The sequence below is a fragment of the Hirundo rustica genome, chromosome 6 (genome assembly GCF_015227805.2).
Source record: "Hirundo rustica isolate bHirRus1 chromosome 6, bHirRus1.pri.v3, whole genome shotgun sequence".
NCBI classification, from domain to species: Eukaryota; Metazoa; Chordata; class Aves; order Passeriformes; family Hirundinidae; genus Hirundo; species Hirundo rustica.
This window is the reverse complement of record NC_053455.1, coordinates 26948050-26961226: the sequence shown is the minus strand read 5'-3', so window position 1 is coordinate 26961226 and position 13177 is coordinate 26948050. Positions and strand designations below refer to the sequence as shown.

Genomic DNA, 13177 nt, shown 5'->3' with positions numbered 1-13177 from the left:
CCTCTAAAAATTTATTCAGTTTTGGTGTTTTAACACTTATTATAGTGGTTTACAATTCATTATTTGTACATCTCTCAAAATCTGGAAAAACAAAATACTTCAGAAATATAACAAAATTTAAGGCCAGCATTTAAATCAGGCACTTAAAGTATCAATATATGACCACAAAGGGATGTTCAACTTGGTCCTCCCTTCTCATCCCTCATTTTTATCAGAACCTACTTCTGACCAAGAGCGTTTCGGCAAGTTTTATAACTCCTAAATTGCGTAAAATGGATCAGTCTATGAGGCTGGCTGTTGCTGCTGGGCCTTGTTTGCTATTTCGTACTTCACGATTAGAATTCCGTAAGGGCACCTCTGCACGGGGATTCTCCCGTCCCCCGCCCGTGAGCGGGGCGCGCACCCGGGTTAGCGCAGGGCGCTCCGCCAGCGGGCGGCCCCGGGCGGAGCTGCGGCTTTGCGCCGGGGCTGGCGCCGAGCTCTCGCTTTCTCCGGGGGCTGTACGAGCTCGGGTGTGACCGCGCTCCTTCCGTGCCAGTGCTCTCCGATAGCTCAGGAGGACCTTTCGGCTGGCCTTGCTCCTAGCGCGCTTGGATGGCGGTGCCTTCTTATTCTGCCAAGAATCAGTTTAAAGAAATCTGTGTCCTGGTGTTCGGATTCAGTAATTTCTACCTGCAAGTTTCTCCTTTCGAGCATTTGTGAGCTTTTTAAAGCTTTCACTGACCTTGCTAATTAGCATCCGCAGTGTATTTTATTACTTTGCTAGAATTTAATGATTTTTTTTTTAAGAATATGAAAAGGATTATTTATTTTAAAATTTCTCCCCGTACTCTTAATCGAAGTTTTGCAACTTGCGATCTGGCAGAAAGGAAAGAATGTAAAGGACTTGACTGTAAGAGCTGCTAGGATTAAGGAGGCATTAGCTCTAATGCTGGAGAGCCACTCGTAGAGTCAAGCACATGGCAACAAAAAGCGGGTCAGCAGGCTGCTAATGGTTGCTAATTGCACACAGTGCATGGAAGCTAGAAGCACGCTCTGCATGCAGCACGGACCAGCTTTTGTTTGCTTCTGCAGGAGCATGTTTTCATTTCTCTTTGCTAATTGCTTTAATGTCCTTACTAGAGCTGAGTCATACTGGAAAAGTATGTAAGAGTGCCAGGGGCGATTTTTTTTTGTGAAAAAACCACGAAGCAAACTCTGCTCTTTCTATGCTTTTGTATCATTTAGTGATTCTCAGCCGACTGTTTCTCTGATAGGTATGTTTAACAATAAACGTGCAGAAATAAGGACCACGTGTTTCACCAAAATTTAACTTTCAGAAGGAGATAATGTAAAGAATACGTTTAAAATATTGAGATCGTTTTGGCTGTTAGAACAGGTGAATTCTATGCTTTAGGACTGGGGCTATCATCAGCAATGTTTCAGACAAAAACGTTATTACACTGATTTTTCTAACAATTTATGTTGTGTACTTATGGCAACAGAGTTTAAGCTCAGAAACAGGCAATGTAAAGAGATGGATTTAAAAACTACTCAGCAACCTGAAATGTTAAGTTCTGCAGCAAAGCTGGATGAATTTTTTTTTTTTTTTAAACACCATTTAATTAATAGTTTTTCAAAATTTGAGCTTAAAGAGTTGAAAATTGTACAGCAGGCACTGAGAAAACTTGTATTCTTCTTTAATTTCCTTTGCTTGATTGCACAATAGAAATTTTTGTTCTGAAGTGCAAATTTGTATTTAGTGTAACTTAATATTTTATTTCATGAGCGTGATAGGTATGTAAACACTGATTGACTAAGTAGTGGCAGGGTGGGAAATAAAATCAAATTAACATAAAAAATATATATATTTTTGTCCTTCCTGGCTATGACAAGTTAAATGGTGGCTGGATAGTTCTTTGGTACTCTCACTGCCTGCAGGAGTAGTCTCTGCATGCTGAAGCTTCACATGAAATACTTAGGAATATAACTCAGTAATCACAGTGTTGATTTTACAGTGAAAGGTCTGGTTTTTTTCTACAGTCCTATAAATTTTATGTTAAGTAAGTAAAGTTGTTTGGGGTTATTTTTTGGTTTGTTTGGTTTTGTGGGTTTTGGTTTTTTTTTTAATTGTGGGGGGTTTTTTATACATAAGGTTTATGGCAGCCTTCTTCATGCATAGTACACAAGTAACTAGAACATACAGAGGAAGAGGTACAAAGTAAAATGTTTTACTTACTTTTTCCTGTGGGTCTCTTAAGTGTATATGGATGACACAGCATTTGAGCTTTCATAAAGTCACTTTGTAAAATGATGTTTTATTTTAGGTACATCTTTTGACCTCGGGAATTGTTACATCTACGTTTTGCTAGAGTTGTTGTTTATTGCAACAGTTTTTAATCTAACAAAACTACTTGAATTTAAAGTTCAAAACGAAAATCAATAAAGCAACCAAGTGTTGATTGCTCAATAATTGCTCCAAGTTTGCCTACAAATCTTTTGTTGTATATGGTCAATAGTCAAGTGGACAGTAGGGAAATTTAATTAAATCTTGAAATATTCTGTGTTTAGTCTTAAATTTCGAGCCAAGGAATATGTTCCAATGTGTACTAGTTTACGAATACTAGTCTTGTATTAACTTGTGAAGTTCAGTAAAGTTCTGCTGACTTTGTCAATGTTCATTTATTTATGTTGCAGTTGTAAAAAAATCAGAACATATTTTTTATTAATGAAAATTATAATTTCCAAGGTGATTGGAAATTAGATGAGAAATTACAATGAGAGAAATTCGTTACTTTTCTCATACAAAGATTGTGTTCAAATCAACAAAGTTATTTTGAACAAGTCTACTTAGTCTTGAAGTTCCAGTATAGATTTTTAGGGTGAAGAATTTATTTAGATGTGCAATACATCTTAGACATTATCATTTACTCCTTGTCTTTGAGTGTTGTGTTGCTAAATTTGGTCTTAAAACAGCAGCGTGCTTTCTTTTTATCTTTGCAGCTATTTTTGAAAGAAGTATGGTTTAGGCTTTCGCACGTTAGCCATGGATGTAGCACTCTCCCCCATGAGAACACAAGAACTGGATCCGATGCCATCTGATGCTTCTCCCATGCTCATAAACATGACTCCTACGTTGGAACAAGAAGGGGAAGGGGATGTCATGAAGGACCTTGACTCTGGCCAGCAGTATGAAAAGCCTCCTCCTCTGCACACTGGGGCTGACTGGAAGATTGTTCTCCACTTGCCAGAAATTGAGACCTGGCTTCGGATGACGTCTGAAAGGGTCCGGGATCTGACCTACTCCGTCCAGCAGGACTCGGACAGCAAGCACGTGGATGTGCATCTGGTACAGCTGAAGGTATGATGAATTTTATATCTGAGACTTCTCAGGGAAGCTGTCTCATTCAACTCTGCTGTTAGTAAAATAAACAGAAGGGCTTTTCCTAACTGCTGAAGCATGTCTGACAGCCTGTGTTAAGAAGTGAATAAATCCTTTTTAAGGGAAATAATATAAACCAGTTAATTATCAGAATTTTTGCAACATTGTTTGCTCATCACCTAATTCAATAGTCATAACCGTATTCACATGTTCATACTCCAAAAGCAAGCAATGAAACTTTATCAGTAACCTGACTGGACATCTCACAGGTGCCCAGAAATATTCCCACTGATTTTAATGGGCTTCTGTACCTAAAACTCCCAAATAACAATAAAATTCTTAATATTCCAGTAAATGGGGCCACTCATTTGAAGGCAAAATTCAAATAACTAGTGCCTGGGACCATAAGTGTATGTTCATTTGCGTGGTCTGGTTTGCTGCAGCAGATGAAGCATGCCTTTGAAGGTGGCAATCTCCAAAAATAGCGCAAATGTTATCTCTTCAGACTGAGCTGTCTTCAGAGCTGCATTCTGAGGCCTGTTTATGTGAACAGTCTTCCTTCATACTCAGTGCAACGGTATTTTATTTGTGTTTATTTTAGGACTGTAGCTGTAAGCTGTCTTAAAATACAGCACTGTATATTAACGCTAACCAGAGTGATTGTACTGTAATCAGTCTTAACCAACGAGACCCAATCTTGATTTTTTTAATGGTCCCACTATTTTTCTAAAAAAAAAAAAAAAAAAGGGTAGAGATTTTTCACAAGCTTTTGACAAGAAGAAAGGACTAAATCTGCAATGTGCTGGAAGTTTTTAGCAGATCCTATGGAAAGGTATTTCTGCAGATGGACATGAGAAATCTTGTTTGGCTTGGTGCTGGTTCTGGTCTGGAACTGCTTGTGGCTGTATTAACACAGCACTGAGCTGAAACTGGAGGTCTGTGGAGCTTGTGGGTGTTTGCACACAGCTTTGAGCTGGTTCAGAGCACAAGCAGAACTGATTTGTGCCTGCTTATGAAATGAGAATATTCTGTTCATACAGCTCACCCTCATATGTCTACAATACATTTTATTTATAAATGGAAGTCAGTGGATGCATAGCATTCTCATGGGTTTTCTTCTTTATAGAGTTTATTTGTGAAGTCACAAAAGTCAATGGGAGTTCATGAAATACTTTCCTAAGGGTTTTATCTATGTAAACAAATGAAGCAAAGTTTTAACAAACACATTAGGAATACAGAACTTCCGTAACCTGCTGACCTTTAAATTTGTATACAGGCAAGAAGAAATGACTGTAGAAACAAGGGTTGTGAAATTATTTTATGTAGCATAAGATAATATCAACTTTAGATAAATTTTGAATAGTTTATCTACTACGTAACTAACTAAAACTAAGCAAAAGACAAAACAAAAGGAAAAAAAAAATCCAAACAAACAAACAAAAAAAAAAGCAAAAAAAGGAAAAAAAAAAAAAAGCCCAACTACAACTTCCTACACATAGATTTTTTTTTTTTTTTTTCCCCTCTTCTGTCTTCTGATAATATTCCTGAGGGGCTACTTCCCAATGATGTGTTTCCTTCTGGAGCAGTTGTGCCCAGGCTTGACAGTGGGCTCAGTGTGAAGCTTGACCATTGCTGAGTAGACTGGAAAAAGTGTTTCACATACTCTCAAACAATACATACCAGTTCAGTATTTTCTTGCTTTCTAAACCAGTAGGGGATGGTTTATTCAAGTTCAGCTTGTAATTCACGGTAACTACCAATTTCCTTTCCCACAATGTTTTTTTCACCTCTCTCTTACCCATGAAATTTTACATGTAGGGTTTTACCTTTGTTCATTATTAAACTTTTTTTCTTTTATCTCATTCCACAAGTATCTCCTCCAAGCACACTCAATGTTTTCATCTGCAAATTTAAGAAGTTTTCTTTCTGCTCCTTTGTCCAAATCATAATAAGAAAAATGAATTATACAGACTCTGGAAAAAAGTCTGTAACATAATGGTTTCTGAATATAATTGTCAAAATGCAAATGTAGCAGTAAGACAAACATTTTTTCATCTTCTCATAGTTTATTTTTCTCAGCTAGGAGATATCTGATTCCATTTTCATGAAGCTTTCTATTTATTTTGGATGCTTAGAGTGGATTTCTTTCCTCTGGCTGTCAGTTGGCTTCTGGTGATAAGACTGCTTTGGGGATCCAGGCCATAGCAGACTCCATATATTATTCCTTGGAAAAATTGCTCAGCGCACAGATCATCTCTTTGCCTTGTGAAAATTTTCTCAGTATCTCAGTTGCAGATCTGTCTGTGCTGCTGCTCTTTCTGTAATCAAGAGCATTGCTTCTTTATTGTGGCTTGTTCCCTAGGGATTTTGGTGTTTGCTGCTAGCCTCTCTTCATCCTACGTGACTTAGGGCTTTGCTAACCACCACTGATCCTTTGAAAATTCTTGTTTGTCTCACTTTTACAATGCCCTTTCTCAGAACTAGCCACATAGCATGAGTGGGAGGTTTTTCTTATATTGTCCCTTGGGAAATTTCCTGGAAAGCTCAGCTTCACATGAGTGCTTCAGGAAGATAGTTGGATGAACTTGTAACTCTTCAGATTCCAGAATGCCCTATTTTAGTCACTCATCTGGCATCAGTCTTAACTCAAGCTGTTCTATGATACTTTCACATCACTCTAACACATTCGGTGTAGCTGTTACCAATTGCAAATATCGTAAAAGAGATTTAAAAAATTATGGGTTTTGCTACAAGCAAAGAAGTGCTCTCCGTGTCCTTGTATTGTCTTAAAATGCTGAGATGCTTTCATGATCCATTTAGTTTTTTATATTTTTAATAAAATATATTTGCTTTTCCAGCAAAATCTTTCTTGGAATCCTTCTGAGGTATAACTTGGATTCAACTGTTTTGCTTTACTTTCTACCTCTTAACTCTCACAAGGAAGTGCCTACTGTTTCAAACTATTAATAACTTTGTATCTTTTTGGGGAAAAAAAAGGTAATTTGGGATGATCTGGTGTCATCTTCTGTATCTGAGATGTCTGTTGATTTTTACCTTATTTTGGAGTGAAGCACTCCATCCCTGCTTTGTGACTTCAATATCTGAACCATATATTATATACTGACATAGAAACAAACACAATTTATGCTATGATAGTGTCTTTTTTACAGCCACTGATGTTGTCTGTCTTTCCAAGTAGAGACACTTCAGTCATCTTTTTCTGGGATACCTGGGTCAGTTACTAATATCTTTTGACAGGATCTCTCATCTACCACAAAATTTTCATGAACCTTGGGTAGAGAGCAAATATCATGTGACTATTATCCTTTCACTATCTCTGTTTCTGCTTTTTTGGGGGGACAAAGACTTTGTCTTTTTCCTTGAATTTAAATCCTGGCTAAGAGGATAGTGTGAGAAATTATCAAAACAAGGTATTAAAAATATTTAAGCATATTAGAGTGTAATATATCTGCAGTCAGATACAGGTTATTCCTTTCTCCATTACGTTATGACATTTTGAAAAAGTGTAAAACCCAGGGCACAGTAGATATCTTTCTCATCCCCTCCTCTTTAATCAGCTCTTTAAAAATTTCTGAGTAGTTTAGTAGGCCTACATTTTTTAACTTTCCAGTTTTCCCCTGTGGCCTGAGCATACTCCTTGATTTGGAAAAAAGTCAAGGAATAGCAGAAATAGGTCTGTATCTCTAAAATGCTATCTGGTCAAACAATCAGATTGCTTAGAAACCTTCCAACTTGTCTGGCAATTCTACAGTCCTGCTCAGACTGAAATTTTTATGGAAAATGATATCACTTGTTTACCACATCTTAATGTGCTTTATTACAATAATAGCACACCTGTAAAAGTCATCTTGGTTTTGTAGCTCTTAGGTTAACTTCTCTTCTGCCTAAGAGAAGAAAAATAATTTTTCCCACAACCCTCAAAAATTGTCCTAATCCCTTGCTATGTTTTATCACATATAAACAGAGGCTAATGCTCCATTCTGTGCAGAGGACAATCCTGGAGGCTTTGGACATGCTGTTCTCTCTCCTACAAGATCAGTGCCTCCAAGGATGAAAGTGATGATCAAATCAATTTTCTAGCTACTAATTAAGTTTAGAAATAAGGTGCAAAGTTACTTGTCAGGATTTTTGGCAGTCTGAGCTCAGAAATGCAAAATTTCAGGCAGTGGAATGCTCTCACTGAAATGAGAAACAGAGGTGTTCTTTTGGTATTTAGACATCTGCAAGCTAAATGGCAACTGAGCAAGATGATGCAGGACTGTGCTTTGTATGAACACAGAAAGAACATATATATTTTTTTTTACTGGAGATTCAGTTGCCTTCTAAAGAAATTTGGATCAAATTAAGATAGAGGGCTGCTGGTTAAAATAAGAGGCTCAAAGAATTGGGAGCTAATGAAAAGCAGAAAAAAACTGAGAAACAATATGAGGTATCTTTCACTTTCTGAGTAGAGAAGTGAGCACTACTTGGTTAGTCTGCTGTTATCTATATATCAAGGGAATAAAAATAGCTAAAAGATGGAGATACCTTAACTGGTAGCCCCAGTGATAATGGAAGATCTGGCTTGCATAATTTATCAGGATAAATGAATAATTAATAAATGTTGCAGACAGCATTCTGGACCCTTTTAAGCTTGGACTTTCTTTCTGAAGAGGCAGGAAAGGTGACCAATAAAAATTGTTGCAACTAGTATTACTGTGACAAAAGGATTTGAATATTCCTTGGAGTGGTAGAACATCAGCACTGGATATTTCATAGGGGCTTGGGCAAAACAGATTTAAAAAAAAGAAAAAATGAAAAGGCATATGTTACATTATAGACTCACTTGAGGACCATATACATGACCTTTGGAAAGGAATTTTGAACAGTGGATGGAATATCTAAGCCCTCCCCTTAAAGCAAGGGACAATATGAACAAATCCTTAATCAACTTGAGTTTCTACAAAGCAAACACCTAACAACACACCAAGCAAAAATTCTGCAACCTGTGATATTTCTTCTGAGGATAGAGATGCATTCATCAGTTCTCAGTGACATATTTGGACATAGAAGGCTGATGTGTAATTCAGGGAGTTTGTAGATATGAGTACAGTAGCATCTGCAGTGCTGTGGAGGTCTTAAGGTTGTCCTAAAATAGACATTTAGATTGTTCAGCAGTAAGGAGACTTGGAAGAAAAAGGTGACACGTTTGTCTGTGATGAGGAAAAAAGTGGGTCTTCTACTACTTGCAATTTCTTCTGAAATTAAAAACTCTGTAAAATCTCATTTTCATTTGGATATTTACACTTTTGAAACATATGCTTACACCAAAATTTCTGTTTTAGATGTCACCAAGACCTGAATGCATGTAAGTGCTCTTTGAACCAATACAATTTTTATTTCTTCCTCTCCTCTCTCCATATTTTTCCTACGTTAAAATATGTTGATTACAGGCTGTAGAAAATAAGCTAATATGCTCTACCAATGGTCTCTGGAGAAATATTAATGTGACTATCAGATTCCAGCACAGATGTTACCTATTACAGTCTCCTCCAGCCTATATCTTATTCTGATTAAAATATAAATGCTTACTGGATACAATGCTGGAATGATATAAATTTCATAATGATTAAATTTTTTTATGTCAAGTCATAGGGCAAATTCATTAACAAAAACATTTCCTGAGAGAATGTATTATGTTGTTTAGTATTTGGGTATATGATGATAATAACACATACTGATGTTCAGATTTCCTGGAAAACCATAAATTAATACTATTTCAGTGGTGTGACTAAGATTTAGTACTGTCAAATTTTAAAAGGAGAGGTCATTGACAATAGATAATTATTCAAAAGTAAGTAAGGGGAATTTGTTATGACAGTTGTGATTTTGTTGCAAGAATTTTTAAATGAAAATATATGCAAATATAGATGTGTATGTAAGAAAAACAGACACACAAAAGCAGTGCCGTGTAAATCCTAGTGGTGATTTTTTTCTTGACAATTTATATGAGTCTATATTGTACAAGGCAGAATAATATTATGTATTTTAACAGTCACATATTTCTGGTCTGCGTTGTGAGCTGTGATGTTCATAGGTGTTTTCTTGCTTTGCATATTTCAGAAGTCTTTGTGGATATATTTCTTCTTAGCCATTATAGGGGCTGGGTTTGCTACTTTTTCAATTTATAATTACACGTTACTTCTAATATATATCCAAAACCTCTAACATGGCATAAGGGAACAGTCACAGTCAGGCACAGAAAATGGCACAAAATGTAAGAAATTTTTGTGTTTGTTACATTGTTTAAAATTTCCTTATGAGCTTTTATTATGGGAGAGTTACAGAAGAAATTTCAGGTTATGGGATGGTTACTGTCTGAATGCCAAAACGGCATCATGAATATCTCAGTAACATGACAAACTTGTGCTCTAGGAAGAACAGGTTCTGAAAGTTGGTGATTTTTAAACATGCTTGTATATTTGCCTCTTGCTTTTTGTGAATTACTCCTCAAAATTAAATCCCTTTCTCTGTAGTTAACTCTTAAAAACCCTGCGGTGAATTGATGTGATTCCTTAGTAAATCAGCAAAATAAAGAGGTTCTATGTATTTTCTTGTAGAGAAGGCAAAAGGAGAACTAATACCTGTCAGTTCCTCCCTGTAAATGTTTCCCTGGAGAAAGACAGCAATTTTCATGTAGTCAGCTATGATTCTAACCCTTTCATTTCAAAAGATGGAGCACTTCTTTTTTTGGAAGGGTTTCCATTTCTTTTTGGAGAACACATGTTATTCAAAGGGCATAAAGCAGCACTACATTACAGTGTTACTACTGCAGCAGTCATAGCACTCCAAAGTTCTGACAGAACATTTATAAGTTTTCACAAAATATAAAATCTACTAGTAGTACATTGCAATTTCCCTTTCCCACTGAGCAGTGTACTTCCTTTTCATAATCTGTGTTAGCTGAGGAAAGATAGCACGTAAATGTCTGAACCATACTCTTTTATTCTCCTCAGCTGGCTCTGGAGCCAGATGTGCCCTTCACAGTGGTTCCATACTTCAAAAGGGACTTGAAGCAAGCTTCAAGATACAGCATTTTCTTTTGGTGTGGCCTTTCATCTCTTTGTGTTGAGATGAATACATTTGCTTCTGATTAAAAAAAAAAAAAAAAAAAAGCAGATATTCCACAGGCAAGAAAGCAAGTTTCTTCAGAAGAGGTTCTGTAGATTTAAACATAGTATATCTGCTAATGTTCAGGGAAAAGATTATTTTATATGTGCATTTCCAGTTTGATTGTGATCTGAAATAATGAGATATGTTACTTTTATTACTGACATGCATATATGGGTGTATATATAGGCATAATTATATTTGTGTGTGTATGTTTGTAGTACCATAATACAAGTTCAGTGCCACTACTACCAAAGCATTTGCATATGCACTTATTCCTCATGCATTTCTGTTTTTTCTCAAAAATTCTTCTGAATTACCTGCCCTATAATGTTACAGAAACATTACTGCAGTTCACTGTAGTGCACCATTAACGTGTGTAAGACTTCTGCGTTTGCAGTTTACCTTGTGCTTCATAGATATTTAGGGGTTACTCTATGATGTAAGTCTATTTATACCCTGAAAAATTAAATCTCCTGATGTGATGGAGTACAGTTAGTACCCTTTGAGAAAAAGAAATTATAGTCAAGGAGAAATGTTATATTTTAAATGGTCCCAAGTATCTGTACTTTTTGGGTACAGTAAAGTATCCAAGACTCCAAAAAATAAAGAAACGGAATAGTATTTTAAGACCATTAAGCTGTGTGGGATGAGAGAAGTTGTTGATACACCACATAATCAGCTTGTATGAAAGGGTATGGGTGATATCTCTTTCTACATCTCAGCAATGTCCAGCAGGTGAGCAGACAAAACCATCAAATGGAAGTCTGCAAAATCATTAGCCAACTATGCTCTAACATCATAGAGCTGAGATACTAAAAAGAACATTCTTGCTTGTTCTTCCACAGGTATTTTGAGGAAGAAAGCAAGGCTAAAATCCTTTTAATTAAATCCAAGAATTTTAGGCATTAAATGAATTTTACAATCTGAACATTTAAGAATATTATCAGATACTGAGAGACTCATGATAAAACAAAGGGAAGAGGGACATTTCCAAGGGCAATACAGTAGGACTTGTACAGACAAGGTACTACTGTAGCTAGTCTGTATTTTCTTTGCTAAGGTCATCTGCACTTCTTTCATACAGTATTTATGGGACTTCCTGAAAGTTCAGATACCTGCTTTAACTATTTAACTGAAGACAAAACAGTTTATTGCACATTTGTTTGTTATCAGGTACAGGATCCTTTTTTCACATGGGACTAGGATCTTAACTTGAAATAGTTAGTTTTGATGCATAGGATTAAAATGCCAACTTATACACATTAAAATGGGTAACCTCATATGTCTTATTACAGATATAAACTTGTCTTCAAAGAGTAATTTAAATATCTACCTTGTTTATGAATTTAGACCAACAGTTTAGTAAGAGGAATTAAAACAGAGGTAAATAGAAGAATAAGTACATGGGAAGGGAGCCACTCTCTTTTCTCCAAAGAAGCATTGCATTTCTGGTTACTAATAGGATTGTCTGCTTTCAAAAACCTTGCAAAATACTGAATGCCATATTACTTTCAAACTTTAGGTAGAATAAGGAGTGATGAAGACATAATATTTTTACCACATTACAATTTAAGTTATATACCTTTGATTTTCATCTGAGATCTGCAAGAATAACTTCCCTGTCTCAAATCTGTACAAGATTCAGTTTTGATCCTAATCATGAATGAAATATTTATAGTATCTCTCAATGTCTGTTTTTTATATATATATATTAAGCTAATGAATTGATAAGTCACCAAACCAAACATTTGAGCAGAAAAAACTTCATGGTGATCCCCACTGCAATTTAATTTACTGTGCTCAGGTTTATAGTTACAGTACTTGGGTGTGATTTATGAATTTTGATCAATTCTCAATTATTAGATAGATTTTCTCTGCTACTGTTTTATCTGATATGGGAGACAGCAAATCAGAATGAAAGAACCACACCTCTAAGTTATTAAGAGGTTGCTTCAAAATTACCAAGGAAAAATCAATGTTATATAGGTATCTCACAGATGTCTGAAAAAACCATTTTCCTTTATTCACAAGAATACATGTCAGTGCAGATTGGCTTGGGGCTTTTATTTATTACATTGCAAATCATGTTCTAGCTGATTGCTGCTAGCTTTATTTTCCAGCCTCTCTCCCCCGTTTTATTTTCCTTTCAGCTGTTTTCAGGTTCTTTCTCTCAAAGTTTGTCTTCCAAAACTCCCATCTGATTCTTGTCCTTTTTAATTTTCTTCTTCCTGATTGTCCCTTGCTGAAGCACAATGCCGAGTCATCTGCTGCCGTGCTGAATTGCTGCTTCTTAAAGCCCTGCTTCCTTTCTTAACCTGGACCAACACCATGTTCTGTGGAGAGAGCAGGAGTCTGACAGAGCACGGTTAAGAATACTTACTGCATTAAAAATGAAGGAGGGATGTAGATGACAGTATTAGACATGGGCCTTACTTCTGGGGAGAGCTGCTTTTTTTTTTTTTTTAAAAAAAATCTGCTCTTGTGTAATGTCCATGACCATAAAAGAGTAATAAAAAGTTCAGTTTAAAGTGTTTAATATGTTTTATAATATGCCCAAATCATTGAATGCATAGGTTATTAGGGTGCAGGACTTGCTTTTGCTTCAAACAGTTTTGAGTGTGGTTGTGTGCAGCAATCCAGATA

At 36.1% G+C, this 13177-nt stretch overlaps 1 protein-coding gene across 1 annotated transcript in view; it reads left to right on the top strand.

Annotated features, from left to right (window-relative positions):
• The window catches only part of AKAP6 (A-kinase anchoring protein 6), a 288990-nt gene that overhangs the window by 73091 nt on the left and 202722 nt on the right, over positions 1-13177 (top strand). Inside the window, exon 3 of the mRNA XM_040066094.2 lies at positions 2983-3340. Within this exon, the coding sequence (XP_039922028.1) occupies positions 3026-3340 (315 nt within the window). The 5' untranslated portion in view covers positions 2983-3025. The remainder of the gene's footprint in view (positions 1-2982; positions 3341-13177) is intronic.